This window comes from Primulina tabacum, chromosome 4, assembly GCF_025594145.1.
Source record: "Primulina tabacum isolate GXHZ01 chromosome 4, ASM2559414v2, whole genome shotgun sequence".
Lineage (NCBI taxonomy): Eukaryota > Viridiplantae > Streptophyta > Magnoliopsida > Lamiales > Gesneriaceae > Primulina > Primulina tabacum.
In genome coordinates, this window is record NC_134553.1 from 48,671,395 (window position 1) to 48,691,739 (window position 20,345).

A 20,345-nucleotide genomic window follows, 5' to 3' on the forward strand; every position below is an offset into this window, starting at 1 on the left:
TTTTAATATATGTGAGTAGAGTATCGTTCCCACGAGGAGGGTAAACTACAAATATATCAATGCTTGTAATTAGAGTAGTCCCGACTTTATCTAGAAAATTCAGTAAAATGTTTTATTTGCTTAAACGAATTAATTAAAATCAAAGAATTAATCTAAATCACCGAGTTGAAAAATAACAATGAAGAAAATATCTAGAGAAATTATTTCACTAAGTTTCCACGATAATTAATCTCCGTTAAATTTATATTCATGAATTCTAATTGTTTAATGGCCAAGAATACTTAATTATTTTATTCCCCCTTTCCCAAGTGACGAATAAACTGTATCATTCAAACCTCGATTCAAACATTCCTAATAAGAGTCTAATTTAAATGATAATTGCAAACGATGTTCTTATCTAAGCCTCGCTAGAGTTATACGCCTTCCGAGATATAAACATTCAACGATATGTCTCTAATGATCTATAATTCTAGTCCATCTCCCGAGTTGTAGAATTAATCAGACAACACACAATTTATGGCCTGTAAATTGCAGTAAAGTAAATACAGAAAACATAATTAAACAACAATGGAATTCAATCAAATAAACCACATCAAATAATCATGTCCACAAAGCTACATCATTATCTAGACTGGAAAATTAGTTCTTGACGAATTCTAAATAAAAGCAAAATGTGTTTGAATATTTAGACATCGAAACAATAGAAAATAAAGATGAAGGAATCAGATAACAAATCAGAAGTGGCGTCTCCGTCCCCAGATCCGTCGTTCTTCGTATTTGTGATCGTTCTTCGTACTCCGGATCTTCGTCTTGTGTTCGTGCCTGCTCTCCCGTGTGTTTTTCTCTCAAAAACGGCCTCCACTATTCTGAACCCTTGGTTGCCTTTTATTTCCGCGTCCGAGCAGTAAGTTGAAAGCCCATTTGCTTGTTTCGCCGCCATTAGCGCCGTGTCCAGCGCCTAGGCACCCGTCATTCGTGAGTGTGAGCGCCGCGGCGCTTGTTCATTAGCGCCTAGGCACTTGTTCTTCGTATGTGAGGCGCCGCGACGCTTGTTCATTAGCGCCTAGGTGCTTGTTCTTCATATGTGAGGCGCCGCGGCGCTTCTTGGGCAGCGCCTAGACACTCACTCCTCGGCAGTAAGGCGCCGCGGCGCTTGTTGTGCAGCACCTAGGCGCTCATTCCTCGGCCTAGTGAGCGCTACGGCGCTACATTGTGGCACTGTGGCTCTCGTCTATCGCATTTTTACGCTTAAAAGCACCTCTGTTTGCTCTAAACCGTCCAACAGTTATTTATCCCCTGCACGACACAAACGCAACAAAAACCAAGCGTAATTCTGTTCGAAACCAACATAAATCAAATGGATTAACATATAAATTAAGTGCAATTCTTGCATTTATCAGCGGGCATTCGGGGTCTTGGTCTCGAAATTTTCATCATGGAAAATCCTCCTGTACCATCACCAGCAACTTCAACAGAAGGTAATTCTGAGTCCATAAATCCTTAGTTTGTTACTTGGTGTCGATAAGATTAACTTCTATTTTCTTTTCTTCTTGCCTCTATGACTAAAAGCGTGCAGTTGGCTTACATAATATCTATTCTAACACTTGAATCCAACCACTTTTTTTAATTCTTTTTCGCAGGCTTTTTTAACATAGAAAATTTTCTGAGGTTTTTTATTCTAGATTAACTTGAATCCAACCCAACCACTTTATTTTTTAAAAAAATAATCCAACCACTTATTTGATTTTGCTGCAAAATGTTATTTTTTGGCTAGTCATCAGTTGGTTATAATATGCTACTTGTAACTTCCGTATTCTTTGAAAACATTGGGTAGAGCTGACTATGTTGTTGATCTATTATTACTTCTACAGAAGCATACAAGATAACTGCAACCTTATGGCTTTATTTATTCGACATTGTCTCTTCATTTCACCGCAGGCAGAAGAATTCCCAGTGGAATCGGTAGTCTGGAATAGCTGGAGATCGAAAAGCTTGGCGTATATGCTCGACTTTCGTATTACGAGGCATGTATCTGGTGCCCGTTCGATTTTTTCTGCACCTGAAAGTCAATGGATTGAAATGTTTGGACGACTAAAAATTTCAGCTGAGAAATTTTCGAGCTATGAATTCAAATCAAGCCTTAAATTTTAGTATTCTGCTTGATTAATCCGTTTACACCTTGGCGAGATAAAGGCCAAACAGCTTGTTGAGATAAAGGCAAAACAGATTCGGCTAATGTGGATAGGATAAACAAATTAATAAAATTCTGGACGTAATAAATACAATGGACAAATTAATAAATCAATTAAATCAACACACACATATTTAAAAATACAAAATATCGATAAAACAAACAAATAAAAGAATCCAAATGAATCAATCAAGAATTCACACACAGATACATCGAATTCGTTCTAAACAATCTCACAAGCTTCACAAGGGATTGTTAATCTTGGGCAGAGTCATGATTTTTGAGCTATCAACTATTATCTCTCTTATCCTTTGGACATGACCTTTACGTCAGTAATGTACTCAATGTCGCTGGAACTAGTCTTCTTGGGGAGTGTGAATTCTGAGGAAACCAACCAATTCGAAAGGCTTGCACTTGCATCCACAGCTGTTTCTTGATTATAATTCTGGAATTGATCAGATCTTACGCTGAGGGCAAATAACGATTGATTGTTCTCTTTTTGTGACTTCAACAAACATGTTCCTTTAGATTTTGCAGCTTTCCATTGTGTTACATTCTCCACAGGGTTGAAAACAGAATTAACATAATCACTTCTATTTCTCGCTTGAGTCTTTAATACAGGACTGCTTTCTTCTTCAAGAAACTGAGTTTTGATAAAACTAGTCAATTGATTTTCTGTTCTTGATTCCAGTGATGGAATTAAAGTCGATCCAGACCACATTTCTTGGCCATCTGATACACAATCTATATCATCTTCATCTCCATAGTCGTCTTCTAAATCATCGAAGTCACTGTCACCGTAATCTTCTGATTCATCATCACTATCTCTGTCTCTGGCATTATGGTATCTATGATTCGGAGGATATAATACGATACATGATTTGACTGAATTCTCGCCTTCAAATTGTGGTTGACTTGAACTTCTAGGATTTAACTCCTTTTCTTTCTGAACATTCAGGTTACCCTCTGGTAGAGAATCGGTGCTTTCATAAAGTGAATAGTGCTCATGCGTAGTGATGTTTGCATTAAACGTAACTCTTTTTCTTGGGCTTGGACTCAACTGATCCTCTCCCTCCGGACTATTTCTACAAACAAAATCAAGATAAATTTTTCAATCTCATGGAACAAAGGCTAAAACAAGCAACAAGTTTAGAAAAAGAATTAAGTGCTCACTGCAACTTGGTGACCAAGTTGGGAGGTGGCGTCTCTGTAAACCTCTGCTCTTCAAGTAACAAGCTTTGCTGCTGAAAGCTTCGGACTTTTTTTTTCTGCAGCAACTAATCATCATTTAATTCAGTTTACCATAAGAAACTAACATGTTTCCTCAAAATCAAATCGTGACATAAATTTATACTAAAAAACATCAAGTAGCCATGACCAAACAGCTGGATCAGCTCCAAATAACAAAATTCTGACATCTTTTGAAGAAACTGAGGGAATCAAATTAAAGAATCATTCATGAATCTCTCCCTATTTGGGTAAACTTTCAACTCACCCAACCAGAAAAAATCGAACTAGGAATAAAAAAACCCAGAGAGTCCGAAATTAATTACTCAAACTCCATCTCATCATAGAAATCAACATACAAATAGGAAAGAGTCTACACACATTATGAATAAGCACAAGGCAACACAAACACAACAATTTAACCACTTGCTCCGAAAATTTCATCCGGAACCAAATCAAACTAACAAATGGGTATTTACTTGCACTTGAGAATCCGCCCGTTGAATCCTCTGTTTCCGACTCCTCCCATCTTTCGCATCTCCAAAACATCCGAGAAAACAGCCCATCTGAACAGGAATTTTTGAAAAAATAATCCAAGAGGGCCTTCACATTTTGAGTCGCATATAGGGGGAAAAGGAGAGGCCAAACGGTCGAGTTTTGGTGGGGCTCTGTGGGTTAGGGTTTTGTGTGTATTATGTTGTTTGAATATTGGGAGTGACCGTTACGCTAAGAATTATGACAGCCTCTTCTCAGATCCCCCTATTACTAGAGCATGTGTGATTCTCTCAAAAGTCAACACACACGAGCTCCACGTGTCAATTATATTAAAAAATTTATTTTCTCACAATTTATTTTAATATTAGAATTAATTTGTGCGGGTTGATCGCTTTACCAATTTGTCATGTGTTTTTCTCATCTTCAACAATTATGTTGTGCAAAATAATACATACTAACATAACGTATTTTAACTTTTTCATGCATAAATAACGAGCTGGACGTCTGAAAATTGCTCATTGAGTTTGGAGTACCCTAAATGTTTGTTCGACATCTTTTCTTGTATCATCTTATCTTTTCTTAAACAATTTTCTTTTGGATCATCCGGGTAAGGAAAAGTCTTCACGAAAGTAACTCATTCTGGATATATTTCATATGTTAAATAATACATCTATGTATAATGTGTAATTTTGACCATGAAATTAATCTCCGAGACATTTCTTTGCAAGTCGTTATTGAATATCAGATATTTGAAACAATATGATAATATCATTGTGTAACCCATGACACCAAAATATGCATGTAATATCCACAAGTCTTAAGACACGACAGCTTCAAACATGATTGTTAGTGACTCATGGCCTCTTGTAAACATGTGTCAATTTTTTCATTTCAGTGTATGAAGTCAAGGCATTCCAACATGACAGAGTAGTCTTGTCTCTCATCATGTATTTAAAGAAGATGTTGAACATCATCAGCATTCGGCATCTCAAGTATCGATCACTAAATAATTCAATCATATATCCGCAAAACTTGAATATAACTTGATGATATTTGATTCACTCATTTGTAGTTCAAGAAGGTCAGCGAGAACTCCATGAGCAATTGATGAATCACTTTTGTTTATTTTGTAGTGGTGACAACATTTTCTTCTCGCAGCTAGAGGTGGGTACGGTACCGTATACCGTACCGAACTACGGTACTGTATACCGTATCGTAAATATTGGTATGGAAAAATTTCATACCAATACCTGAAATTCGGTATACCGCACATTTAGTATACCGAATTTTCGATATGAAAAAAGTTCATACCGGATACCGTACCGACACCGAAAATTTTGTCGGTATACCGGAAAAATATATTTTCGATATACCGACATTTTTTCGGTATATCGAACTTAAATTTAAAAATAATAATAATAAAAAATTATTTTCGAATATTTCGGTATATACCGAAATTCTGAAAAAATAATAATTTCGTACCGATACTGATACCGTACCGAAATTTTCGGTATCTCGATTATTTCGGTAATTTCGGTACGGTATTTCGGTATTTTTTCCCACCCCTACTCGCAACATCATATTTCTGCTGAAAATACGATGAAAAACTCTCAAGTGCATTCACTATCACTATACGAAGAAATAACTCTCTTTGCATTCAAAATCATCTTCGAAATATTGGATACGGATACACCGAGTTTATGAAAAAATATTCATTAAAAAACCTTGTGTGTCTGAATTCATGATTTCTTTAGATGATCATTCTTCTTCGTCGTATCTCATTATTACTTTAATATGTTGCAACAATATTAAAAACTCAAAATATATTTCATTTTAAAATAGTCATATGAAGAATGTTAAATAAATTGCAACTTAGATTTTAACGAATTTATTACACAATATTTAAAAAAAATAAAGAGAAAATGAGGGTGAGAGAAGCCCATGTGTGGTGGGCTTGCCAGTTGCCACCCCACGTTTGTCACAATCTTACAATATCACAATCTTAATAAATTCCAATTTGAGAGATTTTATAGCTAAGTTTGGCCAAAATAATTTATATATTTTTATGTTATTTTATAAGATAATATCGTGCTACACTCACGTGATTTACCATTTCTATTTTTCCAAAATAGGCAAAATGTAAATTTTTAGTTTTTGAGTTGTGACAGTTTTAGTAAGGTATTTTTATTAAATTAATTACAGTGTTTTAACTGTGTGAGAATCAATATTGATTCTCATACTAAGATTTTATAATATTGTTAAACATATGTGCAGAGAACCTTCGATTAATCACATAATTTAAAAAATTCTAATCATGATATTAGTAATTTAATTATATGATTTTGGGTTTTAGAGGATCATAAATGATTTAACAAAAAATATATATGGCTAAAAGTATCACAACCAAATAATCATATAAAATTACCTCCAAAAAATCATATGCCTAACTATATATATATATAGTTATTCTTTTTGTTTTGTTCTCATATATATTTATTTATTCTTTATTTATTTAAAAAAAGACAAAAAATCTGATTAATTCTCATTATTCTTTTTGTTTTGTTCTGATTATATATTTATATATTTATTTATATATAATAATACTATTTATTTTTAATAATATTTATTGTAAATTTTTAAACAAAATTAGAAAAATATTTAATTAATATAAAAAAAGATGAAGAGCCATAAATAATGAATGTTGATATTAAATGAATGTGAGTGTATATTATTAATGGAAAAATGTTAATATAATGATTATGTGCCTCGTAGACCCCACACGTTTTGAAGAAAAAGAAGATTAATAAAATAGATTAATGACTAAGGACATGATGTTATAATATAAACGATTAAAAAATGTTATTTAAAAAACTTTTATGAAAAATAAATAGAAATTCGTCGATGCAAATTATCCAAATATTCTTTCCAAATACACGGGCCAATTTAAAAAATATGATTGAGACATAAAGTATTTAAAAAACAAGGACTCTGATTTTTTTGTTTAAGAAACAAGAAGTTGACTCCTGATTATTATATTAACCGTAATTAAACTTTTAACTTAATCAATTAATTGTCCTCTTCTTTTTCTTTTTTTCGGTCGACACACATATTCTCCAATTAAAATTTACGAGCCATCTATCCTTTCACCCAGGAAAATTGATCGATCAAAATTAAGTTGGTCGACCAAGAAGACTTTTCTTGGTCTACCAAGAAGAAATTTCATCTTGGTGTTGGTCGACCAAGAAGAAATTTCTTCTTGGTCGACCAACAAAATTTTGGGTAGACCCAAAAGACTTGAATTTTGGGTCTACTCAAAAGGCTGAAACTTTGGGTCAACCCAAGTTGGTACATAAATGTTACTTTATCGACCCAAGTTAAATATGTGTTTCATATGTTAAATTATGTAATATTATGTAATGAAATTGTGATTCATATGTTAAAACATGCAATATAGTTGTGAAATTATGATCCATATGTTAAAACATGTAATTATGATTTTTATGTTAAAACATGTAATTCAATTGAAATTGTGATTCATATTTAAAACATGTAACATACTTGTGAAATTGTGATTCATATGTCAAAACATGTAACATTATAAAACATACATGTGAAATTATGTGATTCATATGTTAATCAATTAATGGAATAAACATCTATGATTGTCGAGCAACATTGGTCAAAATTGTATAATTATCTGTCAATTCATGTGTTAGAAAAAGGGTCGACCTAAAAGCAACATTGGTCGACCCACAACATAGGTCAACTCAGAGATCGACGCAAACTCAATCGAAGAAATGGCTAACCAAAATCTGGTAATGTTCACGTTTATTTCGATTCATTGTGGTAAAAAATATGTAATTATCCATATGTGTTAGAAAAAAGCTCGACCCTAAATCAACATGGGTCTACTCAAAAGACTGGAACTTTGGATCGACCCAAGTTGGTACATAAATGCTACTTTGTCGACCCAAGTTAAATATGTGTTTCATATGTTAAATCATGTAATATTATGTAATGAAATTGTGACATGTGAAATTATGTGATTCATGTGTTAATCAATTAATGAATTAAAAATCTACTATTGTCGAGCAACATTGGTCAAAATTGTGTAATTATCCGTCAGTTCATGTGTTAGAAAAATGATCGATCCAAAAACAATCTTGATCGACCCAAAATCAACATGGGTCGACCCAGAGATCGACGCAATGGTCGACCAAACGAAGATTGACCCATTGGGTTGACCAACACAAGCAATTTTGGTCTTGGTCGACCCAAGCAATCACTTGGGTCGACCCATCCATCCACGCAATTAAAATTTTGGTTGGGTCGACCACATTGGTCGGTCGATCAAGACTAGTGATCTTGGTATGAGTTGACCAAAATTTTGGATGACTTTTTTTTCAAGTGAATTGACTAATTTCAATAAATTGAAATAAATGTGATAGACAATTTGACTTGAGGATGAGTCGACGGAAAAGAGATTTAGAGTTGACTGAAATGAGAATGAATACAGTGCTAAGAGTTTTTAAATCAAATTTGATGATATATTTATGTTTAAACAAAAGAACATTTATGTAAATTGAGTCGTGAATCTTTTTTTAAAACAAATCACCGTAGACTCCTTTTACCCTAAATTTCCCAATCAACCGGAGTCCTCAGAAGTCTCTTCTCTTCTGCGGCCTCCAAATATCTCCCCTTCGACAGATTATCGCTCCCGGTGTCTGCCGCTCGCTGCGCCGCAACTGCCGGATCTCACTCCATCGGAGGCATCAACCCTAATTTCATCCGGTTCAACACCGTCCGATGCAGAGTTAATAGGTCAGGTTCGGGATATTCTCCGTTGAATTCCGGTTCGAATTTTAGCGACCGACCTCCCACTGAGATGGCCCCGCTCTTCCCCGGATGCGATTACGAGCACTGGCTTATTGTGATGGATAAGCTTGGGGGTGAAGGAGCCACGAAGCAGCAGGTGATTGACTGTTACGTTCAAACGCTAGCTAAAGTGCTCGAAAGGTTGAAATTTTCTGCTTCCGCTTTTCTCATTTAGACACCAATGAAATTTTTACTTTTTTTTTATTGTGTATATTCTTTTGTGTTGTTAATGTGTATTTGTTAATTGGGATGGAGATAGTGAAGAGGAGGCGAAGAAGAAAATATATAATGTTTCATGCGAGAGATACTTCGGGTTCGGGTGTGAGATTGATGAGGAAACTTCTAACAAGCTTGAAGGTTTGTTCATCGATATAAATTTTCGCAAGATTTGATTTTCGTTATACTTGTTGATTGAATTATTGCAAATTTAACTATTGAACTCGTGTTGTGCAGGTTTGCCTGGTGTTCTGTTTGTTCTTCCGGATTCTTATGTTGACGCCGAGAACAAGGACTACGGAGGTACATTTTCCTTGTCCGATCTTTTAACAACTGTTTGTTAGTATGTATGTGAAAGGCTGATGCTTAATTGATTGTTTGATCATATTTCTTTCCTCAAGTTTGGTTTGCTCTATCTGTGTTGTTCCCTGAATAGTCCTAAATGGTGAGGAATTTCTTGTCATTTGGGCAGTCGATAGAGTTTAGAAAACTGAGCATACAGTGCAGTTCTTGCTGACCCGAAGATGTTTGCATAGTGTAGTGTTTAAAGTTTTGGGGTCCAATTTTCGTGTGCTCTTTTTACTCTGGATGTTTTTATTTCTTTTTTCAACAAGTAAGTTGGTACTTGATTCTGATCTCCCTCTTGTATATCCACAGATAATGTGTTAGAAGTTTACTGTTGTCCGCGGCCGTTAACGTTATTTGTTATGCGTGAGTGTGAATAAATTATCTGAATCTACGTGCCTTTCATGGTTTGCCAGCTGAGTTGTTTGTTAATGGAGAGATAGTTCAACGCTCACCTGAGAGACAAAGGAGAGTAGAACCTGTGCCTCAGAGAGCTCAAGACCGGCCAAGATACAATGATCGAACCCGATATGTTCGGCGTCGTGATAATATGAGATGAATGATTGTCATTGTTCGTTAAGTTATACATCAATGGCTTGTGTGGATTGTGGATTTTAGACTTTCCCTGAAATCTAATTGGCCGACAAACTAAGTCTTCTTATCGTATGTCTGGACAATTCTGAGTCAGTTGATACCTTTGGAACTAGGAACCAATGTGTAATTAACAGCTGTGAAGAAGCAACTGCAGTTCACCGGTTCCCTACTTAAAAGTTTGAGTCATCAATTTCGATTTTGATCTTGGAATCACAGTGGAAAATTGATTTTGGTTTTTGGTTCTGATTATATAAAAAAAATTCCACAGGATTCACCATTTCAACGAGGGGTGTTTCCAATCTAACAATTTGTATAGTCTTAATTAGTGCAAAACTATTTGGAACCCGTTATATAAGAAGTTTCTAGCCATGGTCGGCTAATCAAATGCTGAATTCCCGTTATATTATATTGCAAAGAGTAAGTTAGATTTATGATTCTTGATCGAGATTTGTTTTGATTTATATTTTTGTTTGGATTCATAAAAATGGAAAGCACTATGCATATGACAAATTGAAAATACCTGAAAGTCGAGTTATAAAATGATATTCACGAATGATAAGGGGCAGTTTGTGGCCGCTAGAACTGTCTTAACAGAAGGTTTGCGAGTATCCGAGAAGAGAAGCTATGGGGTTTTTAGAAAGTATTAACTGAGTTACATAAATGAACTTACATAGAGTCCTCTACGAAACCGATTGTGAAGGTGTGGCTGATGCAGTTAAAGTGTATGCAGATGACTGACTATTCAGAGTTTGGAGATATAGTTGGAAGACGTAGAGAGCTAATAAGTCAGGAGAGTCAGTTTTCTATTTCCTTGGTTCAAAGACAGGCAAATGAATTAGCAAATGAGTTAGCTTATCTGCTGGTTAGAAAATGTTGTTTACACTTAAATCCATCTATTTGGCATGAGCCACCCTCATTTATAGAGGATGGCTTGTTGTACGATGTTACTATGTTTACTAAAATGATATTCAATCAAATTTTTCTGGCAAACAAAGATAAAATATCTAATTTTGTATTAAATTAATGTTGTATACATACACATATTTATAATAATTTGCGATAAATATTAAAATATTTAATAAATTCATTTATATTTGAGTTGAGAGTTTTATGTGAATCTCAAAGTAAAGAACACATGGCAAAAGATCTAAAAATCAGACTAAAAAAGTAATAGTAAAGGCTAAAGGTGCACATGAAATGCAAAAGAAGACATTATTTTATCTTATGATACGAACCTCACTCAACTCCACATATTTGTGTGATTCGGACATTTCCACTCTAACTTTATAAAAATTCAGAATTTTATTTTCTAAAAATACATTTAAATGATATCTTATCCAATAACAAAACAGAAAATAAAAAAGATATTACTTGTGATTGCCAATTTCGAATAAAATAATTGAGGATTAATTACAATTTTATCATATAATCGTTTTTCAATTTTTATTTGTGTGTATATATATACATATATATATATATATATATACACACGTGTCAATAAAATTTATGTAATTTAAACGATGTATTATTTATTTATTTATTAAAATTTACGCCAACGGGATAAATACACATACATACAACTTCCCGCACATATATACATATTTAATCTATATTAAAAATAAGCATAATACTTTTTTTAAAAATAATAAACATAATATGTATTGCATATACAAACATATATTTATACATATAAATAAACAAAAAAGCGAATTAATAATAACATCAAAATCGCATATTTTTTAATAGTAACAAATTAGTAATTTATTAAACAAAAATCTGCGTTAGTGATCCGACGATGCCGGATAGACAGGCGTCGCTCAACTATGCATGCGCCATGCACTGTCGACTAAATCAGTAACTAATTAATAGACGTACAAACTCCGCACGTGCCAAGGTGTACCGTTGTCAATAAAATAGACAATCTCTTTAAAAAATTGCAAGCCCATGGCCTTACAACAAAAGACGTCTTTTATTACAAGGTTTTTGGACTTTTTTTTTTTTTTGGATTCTGCGATTATAGTTTTCATCATTGTCAATATGATATTTACTCACAGAATTCTTCACACTTTGCTATGAAGTACACGTCTCCCTAATCTCGAACCCAAGATTTTTGTCAATGTCATAAGTACTTGGATTAATTAGAACTGATTATCATGAGTGATGTGATTGGAGGACCCAAAAAAGATAGATTCACGAGCCTTACAAAAATTATGTTTTTTTAATAATTAAAACTTAATAAAATACACTTACACAAACAACTTGCCACACATATAAGATTGAAAATAAATATAATAGTTTTTTTTTTTAAAAAAGAAAAAGCATAATAATTATTGCATATACAAATATAATATAATATATATATAAATGTGGAATTTTGGATCTACATCGTCGTCCTCAACGGCCCACTACCCCTTCGACCTTTGTCGGCTCAGGGGAAAAACCCTTCATTTCCGCCATGAGAATACGCAAGCATGCCAAGATTTCTCCTCTACTCTATGCGACGTCACCACAGGATACCGTAACTCTTCCTCAAGCGCATATTTGTCAGCTCAATCAATCCCCATGGGACGTGATGAACTTCTCGCTGCCAAGACCATGTCCTCCGCCTACGCCACCGTCTCAGGTGAGTTCAATGTCCTCCGAGCTAGCTCGATTTCCCTGGGATGTACAGATCTGATGCGCCCTTCTGTTATTTTTGTCAAATTTTTTCAGCATTTTCTGCCGTTATCCTTGTTTTTCTTTTAGGGTTTTCTTGAGCTCATATTTAGGGTTCTGCTGAAAGAGCCAATCCCACGATTCAATTCCTTCTATTTGCTGTTCAGAATTTTAATTTCTTTGTGGATTTTGTCTTTCTTGCGTTATTATAGCATCGACGCTTCCATTTTCCTGACCCCGGAATTTTTTTGCGCAGGTCTATGGGAACGATTGTTTTGCCGGAAATGGGAGCTCGAGAGATTCTATTGCAGTTACTAGAAGGTAACGTTCTCAAATTTTAATTTAATTCACGTAGAATCTAAGTTTTCTCCAGTTTTATCCTTTTACAGAAAAATCTCTAGGTTTCTTACTCGGCGCATGATTTTGGTGTATATTTCCACTATCAATTAGCTAAATACCGCTTTAATCATTAACTGAAATGTATCTACTTATATCCCGTTGGTTGCGATAGAATAATTAACTTTTATTTGTCTCCATTGCCGAAATTTCTTTCCGTGATAGGGAGTGGAGCATCTCCGATGGAGCGGCGCCGGATGACACGGAGCAGGAAGCGTGCACTTCTCCGAAAGACAATTCGATTATTTTGTGCTGCAAGACTGATAGCACGTGTTGGCAATGCGGAAGAGAGGCTGCCAAAGGCAATTCACTTTGTGAGCATCATCTACTCATGCTTCGAAACTACAGCAATTATAACTCCGCGCATTCTGCTACCAAAAACTCGGAAAAATCATCGGTGGAGACTCAAGGCCGTCGCCCACGAAGCAAGAAACGAGCGGCAACCATCTTTGTCAAATCCAAATGAGTTTTATTATTATTCGGGTTTTGGACCGCGGTGGGGCAAGAAAAGAGGTGAGGTAAGCAAGAAAATAAATGAAGAACTAAACATGCCTAAGAATGATCCTGAAAATGACCAGGAAGCATCCTCTTTGTTCGACATTGAGGATGATCATCTAGACAAAGATGGTGATGAAGAGGAGAAAAACGAAGAGATTGGGAAGAAGAGAGCCCGAAAACCGATCAAAGCTAGATCTCTCAAATCCTTAATGTGATTAGCTAATTAGTTTCGCATTGTATTGTAACTATCTTCCAGTGTTTCTTGCTAGTTTTTGAATGTGGTGTGTTCTTGAATTTTGGTGTCATTGCTATGTTGTGTGCATATATTGTGCGCATTTTGTGGCTCAAGATTTATGTTATCCTTCTCAAACATGCGTGGGACATGGGAAGAGGTGGAATTTAAAGTAACATAATGAAAAGGGTAGGATTGTAGTTCCGTCGCCTATCACTTTTAACTTTTATATTTCACGTTTGACTTATCCATAGATAATGCATGTTCATATACCAAGTTTGTATTTAGTTTTATAACGAAAATTGCACATATGATAATGTAAAAATATAAATCCGTAAGAAAATATTAAGAACTAAATTAAAAATTAATAATACTCAATTTATCATAAAATATTTAACTCAATTGTGATATTACAAATGTTAAAAGACAAAAACTTGTGTGAGACGGTCTCACAGGTCGTATTTTGTGAGACTAGATCTCTTATTTGAGTCATCGATGAAAAAATATTATTTTTTATGCTAAGAGTATTACTTTTTATTGTGAATATAGTAAGGTTGACCCGTCTCACATATAAAGATTCGTGAGATCGTCCCACAAAAGACCTACTCAATGTTAAATTTTTTTGGGATGCATATTTTTTGCTATACATGCATACGTGAAACCGATGGCGCCATCTTTCCTCCAAAGACATGGATATCTCTACATACTGCAACCAACCATAATGTTTCGGTTCAAGTTTTATCGATCTTCGAAAGATTCAAACTAACATGTATTAATGGTTAGCTACTTGTATATATGTACCTGAGAGAAAATAGTCGATTTAATCATCTAAGTTATCATGTTCTCTGTTTTGGTCATTTAATTTGTCAAAATTGTGTTTTAGCTTTGTGCTATTTAGTCATGTTTCCTCGAAATGTTTACGTGACAATGTTTTCTTTTTAAACCCCTGTTGAGATTAATTATTACATAATATATAATACTTGAGCCATAATATAGAAAAAAATAGTTTCTAGGTATAAATTTTAGAATCTTCAAAAGACCACTCTTTATTTTTTTTAGCTCCTATTTCGTTTTATTAAAAATTAAATTTATGTAAAAAAAACTTATTAAAAATCAGAAAATTAAAATTTTTATTTTTTAATATTTCAATTTTTGTTAAGAATAGTACTTTTTATTAAAATAAAAAAAAATCGACTAGACATACATACACGGAATGCATGCATACGGTTGGCTGATAGCTGATGTCATCAATACATACCAAATAGATGTAAGCATAATACTAAGCATGTGGGCTTATTTATTGTTGGGCCGGTCTGGCAATAAATATATTCCATCCGGTTAAAGACTGGTTCGTTTGGGTCCGGTTCGGATCAGCTCGATTTATTCTTGGTACTTATTTTTATCATTCTTCAAAATAAAATAATTTAGATATGGGCAAAAACTTATGTGAGACGGTCTCACGGGTCGTATTTTGTGAGACATATATCTTATTTGGGTCATCCATGAAAAATATTACTTTTTATTGTGAATATCGGTAGGGGTTGACGCGTCTCACAGATAAAAATTCGTGAGACCGTCTCACAAGAGAATATGTCTTATTTTTAAAAACACATGTTTGGAAATATATTTAATCTTACATAGGAATTTTTTTTAAAATATTTCACGAGAGTCGTAAATACAATTTTCTCTAGAAAAAAATGTAGAAAACGAAGAAGTCGATTTAATTCTCAATAATTCTCTTTTTTAGAATCTAATAATTTAATTTTTTTAAATCTCATTTGAGTGTCAAAGATGACTAAATGATGATCATGACTAGTTTCCTTTCACACAAAAAAATAATAATAAACCAACGGAAACGAATAAGATCGAATGAGGAAAAGTCATACAATTCCCTTATTTGAACAAAAACGAACCTTCGCATGCAGAAGGCAACTTTTCTCCATTCATTCTTTAAATAAGAACAAAAAAAGTAAGATCCAAATTTTAAGGCTTTGGGTAAAAACAAAATAACCAGAGAGTAAAAATTAAATGACGGATAAGTCTTTAATGAATTTACCTCTTTTTTTTTTTTTTTTTTTTTTTGTGTCTCGGGCGATTAATATGTTTGGTCTAGTGAAGTCAAAATATATACGAATTTTATTTTAAATAATTTATACTTTTTTATATTTTATAAATTGCTTCATAAAATTATATATTTTAAATTAAACCTTTGACATATTTGGATAATACAAAATAAGAGTAGTTCTCTTGTGAGACGGTCTCACAAATCTTTATATGTAAGACGGGTCAACCCTACCGATATTCACAATAAAAAAGTAATATTCTTAACATAAAAAATTAATAATTTTTCATGGATGACCCAAATAAGAGATATGTCTCACAAAATACGACTCGTGAGACCGTCTCAAACAAGTCACAAATCTTTATATGTAAGACGGGTCAACCCTACCGATATTCACAATAAAAAAGTAATATTCTTAACATAAAAAATTAATAATTTTTCATGGATGACCCAAATAAGAGATATGTCTCACAAAATACGACTCGTGAGACCGTCTCACACAAGTTTTTGCCACAAAACAATGAACGAATTGTAAATTAAATAAACCCGATTAAATATAGTCGATCTAAAAAAAATTAATGAACAAATTGTAAATAAAATTCAATTTATTTGAATGACCAATTTTTTCAGAAAATTAAAATTTCTAAATCATTCATATATATATATATATATATTATTTTTGGTTTAATCAAAATTTTGTTAATTCAAATTGAAACAAAAATCTTGATTGAAGGGTAAGAAAATGATAAACGAGTTAAAAAAAAAAGGGTAACACGGGTCCCACGTCGGGATAAAACGGGGTCCATAAAGGGAATGGGCCCACGGGACAGCGAGGACTGCGGAATGTGAGACCGGAATGGAATTCGCATGCACTGTTCCGAGATCCTCCTTACACCCCGTGCAGAGCCACTCATAGGCCACCACGTGGCGACACGCAGTTATGCGTCTCTTTCACAGTCGCAAGTAGGGACAAAAGGGCAGAGCGCCGCGACATGGCGGCCGCAGCCGTGTCCCCTGTCGGCTCCGCCGCAGGTCTACGGTAGCTGCTTCTTCCCCCATTAGTGTGCGGCTTCCTTCCATAAAATTTTACTGAAACAGTGAATCCATTGGCTTTATTATTATTATTATTATTATCATTTAATGAAGAATTGTCTACAAAATTAATTTGAAAATAAATTATAGTAAAAGTAGATTTTAAGATCGATTGAACTTTTTGTGTGTCTTGGAAAATTTATATTTTTATTTTGGAACTATATTAAAATTAAAAATAATTTTTTTTTTATATATTGTATATTAGATTTTATTTCTCACGACACTTCTTGCATTTTAAGAATTTTTATGGTTTTATTTACATTTATTTAATATTTTACAATATCTCATTAATTAATATTAAATTTGTGTAATATATATACATACAAAAACCTCCACCCCACCCTCTCGCTCTCGGTATAAATTATTTCCACATTGCGCAGCGTTCTCTTTGAATCTTCACTCCAAGTCTCTGATTCCTCCAATGGCACAGGCTACCCTCATTTCCGCCGTGCTCGTCTTGCTCGCACCATACTCCTTCATGCTCATTTTCGTTTCTTCACAGCCGCCGCTCGACGCGGTGGAGCAAGAAGCGGTGTACCGAGTTCTTGAATCAATCAACTCCGGTATCCAGTGGCGCACGCTTTTCCCGGATGACATTTGCGCCTCCGCTCCACACGGCATCGTCTGTAACTACTTCTCTGACTACTCCGCCGCCGGGTCCGCCTTCAGTGCCCATGTGACGGAGCTGAGCTTTGGATACGTCTCCGAATATTCTCCCAACCCTCCTTGCGGTTTCTACTCCACCTTCCAGCCTTCTCTTTTAACCCCGCTCCCTTACCTCAATAAACTGTTCTTCTACAAATGCTTCACCGAAAAGAAAATCCCATTTCCGGATTTCTCACCATTGCTGTCTTCTTCTTTAGAGGAGCTGATTTTCATCGAAAACCCCGGTTTATCCGGGTCTCTGGATGGCAGGATCGGTAATTTCAGCAGTTTAAGGAGGTTGGTTTTGACAGGAACAAGTGTTTCGGGCAAAATCCCACGTGGGTTTGGTGAGTTAATCAACATCGAACAGCTCACGCTTTCGAGGAGCAAGTTTGAAGGTGAGATTTCTGCGAATATTTTTCAGAACTTGCAGAAACTGAAGGTTCTTGGTTTGAGTGAAAATGGGTTCAAAGGAAGCGTTCCAGAATCCATTGGAAACTTGACTGATTTGTTGAAGCTCGATTTAAGCCACAACGAGTTTTCAGGAAGAATCCCAGAAATGATCAAGAATTTGAACAGTTTGGAGTTTCTTGATCTGAGTTACAACCGTTTTGGCAACTTCGGAGTGCCACTGTTCTTGTCCGGAATGCCCAGTTTGAAGGAAGTGCATTTGAGTGGGAACTTTCTCGGAGGGCAGATCCCGGAGATATGGGGAAATCTCGGGGGCATTCTTGGGATTGGGCTATCAGGGGTAGGACTTCTTGGGAAAATCCCAAAATCAATGGCGATGAATCTGAAATTTTTGTGCTATTTAGCGCTTGATAACAATAGGCTTGAAGGGATAGTACCTGAGGAATTTGGGGCTTTGGAATTTGTTACTGAGTTGAATCTGGAGAACAACAATTTGACTGGAAGGGTACCATTTTCTGCAGAACTTGTGTCCAAACTTGGGAAAAAGTTGAAGTTGGAGGGCAATTCGGACCTTTGTATTGATGAGGGCTTGAGGTCTGCTAAGTTCAGTGGTGTGCTGGGGCAGCTGAAAGTGTGCAGACAGCAGCCAGACATTCCCCAAACCGCCCTTCTCTTTGAGAATTTTTACCCAAGGAGACCTAGGTCTTATGCCTTGATATTCCTATGGTTTGTGTTTTCTTGGTTTTGGTTCTAAAGAAAAATGAAGGGTTGGGGTAGAAGAAATGTGTACAAAATTTGCCTACGACCATTTGAATTTTGAATTGGAAATCTTGTTTTTGATTTTATTGTTACAAATGTTGGGAGATAATGGAAATTATGTAATTAGAGATCTTATCATGGTACTTGATGTTTAATTTTCCTCAAAGCCATTTAATTTATTATTATTTTCATAAAGGCAAATGTGCATATGATATAAATTGAACTAGTGAATAAGATTATTCATAAAATAAGAGTAAGTTTACAAATAAATGGTGTGGAAGATATATGGTTTGAAATTAAAACAAATGATTTTCAAGGCAATCTTGGATTTATAGAATCTTGGTTTTCGGACAAGCCCTTGTGATGGCATGCATGAAAATTAGTTAGGGTTGGTGCATAGTAATCCAGCTATTTATGGTTTGAAGGGGACTTGATATGTTCATATCTATATCATTTGTCCTTCAATTCCAAATAATGATGACAAATTGTCAATTTGTTGCCATAAAATAATTAGAGAATTTCAAGAAAGTTGTATATAATAGATTTCTTTCACATTTTAGCTATATTAATGAATAATCTCTTAATTTGAATTTCAATAACAGTTCCAAAAAAACGTATTCGAAAAAATATTTGAAAAAAGATGAGATATTGCACATCGATAAAAGTATTTTCCTCTGGGAAATAATTTTCTACCTTAATTAAAAAGTTTTTTATGTTATCACACAAGTTCTATGTATAAAAAATGGTGGAAATTTTTGAAGGAACTATGCCAAAAATAAAGGCGTGACGTTGGAATTGACCCTACAATGTATATGTGTACTATATATTTGGTACTCTGAATTCCATGCCAACCCTTTTACACCTTTTGAAAATAAAATTGCAAATGTACCAAATCGTTGTTGGTTCCGAGACAGTATGCGAGTTTTGGTTTAAGCAAATGATTTATTGTCGAAAGCATACACTTAAAACATGCATCATGTAGGCAACAGCCTGATCATAGAACTGATGATCTTTACGCAGAAAATACTATGTTGTATCAGGTGATTATAATCCAATTCAAAGTTGGGTATGAAAGCCTGATCGTATGGCGAGAATTTGCAACCGTTACTTTTTGTTGCTCCGACTCGACCATATGCTTTCTTTGTTGAACAGTGGATTGCTTATCAAGCAAGATGTTGCAAATACTCTGTGCCGTTGTGTGGTGAAATGACTTCCCATTTCTTTACTCTTTGAGACATTCTTAAATAACACACTTTATATAAATTATAAATTTATCTCAACTGATAAATACTTGAGCAAACTTAAATAAAAGATGTGAACACGACATGCTCCTGAGTCCCCCTCGATGAGAACTTATTAAGAGTAAGTCTCTTGTGAGACGATCTTACGAATCTTTATCTGTGAGACGGGTCAACCCTACCGATATTCACAATAAAAAGTAATATTTTTTCATGGATGACCCAAATAAGATATCCGTCTCACAAAGTACGACCCGTGAGACCGTCTCACACAAGTTTTTGTCACTTATTAAATACCTGACATAGGTCAAACTCCACCAGGATTCTTTTATTAATTTGGAAAGACAAATGGCATAATTTCTTCTACATAAATGGGAATTTTAATTTTATAAGTTTTTTAATTATGACATCATC

The 20,345-nt window shown here is 34.5% G+C and overlaps 4 protein-coding genes across 5 annotated transcripts; 3 read left to right on the top strand and 1 right to left on the bottom strand.

Annotated features, from left to right (window-relative positions):
- Window positions 1-2,259: 2,259 nt before the first annotated feature.
- On the bottom strand, window positions 2,260-4,123 carry LOC142541742 (uncharacterized). Of its 2 annotated transcripts, none has more exons than XM_075648209.1 (3): window positions 3,898-4,123; window positions 3,365-3,459; window positions 2,260-3,276 (listed from the first exon to the last, which is right to left on the bottom strand). In XM_075648209.1, exons 1-3 carry the CDS (start codon window positions 3,982-3,984, stop codon window positions 2,496-2,498), a joined length of 963 nt encoding a protein of 320 aa, XP_075504324.1. In that variant the 5' UTR covers window positions 3,985-4,123; the 3' UTR covers window positions 2,260-2,495. The 2 variants fall into 2 exon arrangements, with proteins under 2 accessions (XP_075504324.1, XP_075504323.1); XM_075648208.1 differs by having other exon boundaries at window positions 3,365-3,468.
- A 4,403-nt stretch (window positions 4,124-8,526) lies between these two features.
- LOC142543654 (multiple organellar RNA editing factor 2, chloroplastic) lies at window positions 8,527-10,226 on the top strand. Its single transcript, XM_075651039.1, has 4 exons — window positions 8,527-8,929; window positions 9,048-9,145; window positions 9,242-9,307; window positions 9,766-10,226. The coding sequence occupies exons 1-4, from the start codon at window positions 8,799-8,801 to the stop codon at window positions 9,906-9,908; spliced, it is 438 nt and encodes a 145-aa protein (XP_075507154.1). The 5' UTR covers window positions 8,527-8,798; the 3' UTR covers window positions 9,909-10,226.
- A 2,105-nt stretch (window positions 10,227-12,331) lies between these two features.
- Window positions 12,332-13,851, top strand: LOC142541743 (uncharacterized). The gene is made up of 3 exons (XM_075648211.1): window positions 12,332-12,566; window positions 12,855-12,919; window positions 13,160-13,851. The coding sequence occupies exons 1-3, from the start codon at window positions 12,399-12,401 to the stop codon at window positions 13,458-13,460; spliced, it is 534 nt and encodes a 177-aa protein (XP_075504326.1). The 5' UTR covers window positions 12,332-12,398; the 3' UTR covers window positions 13,461-13,851.
- A 3,409-nt stretch (window positions 13,852-17,260) lies between these two features.
- LOC142541744 (uncharacterized) lies at window positions 17,261-18,754 on the top strand. The gene has a single exon (XM_075648212.1). It carries the CDS (start codon window positions 17,300-17,302, stop codon window positions 18,686-18,688), a length of 1,389 nt encoding a protein of 462 aa, XP_075504327.1. The 5' UTR covers window positions 17,261-17,299; the 3' UTR covers window positions 18,689-18,754.
- The last annotated feature ends 1,591 nt before the right edge of the window (window positions 18,755-20,345 follow it).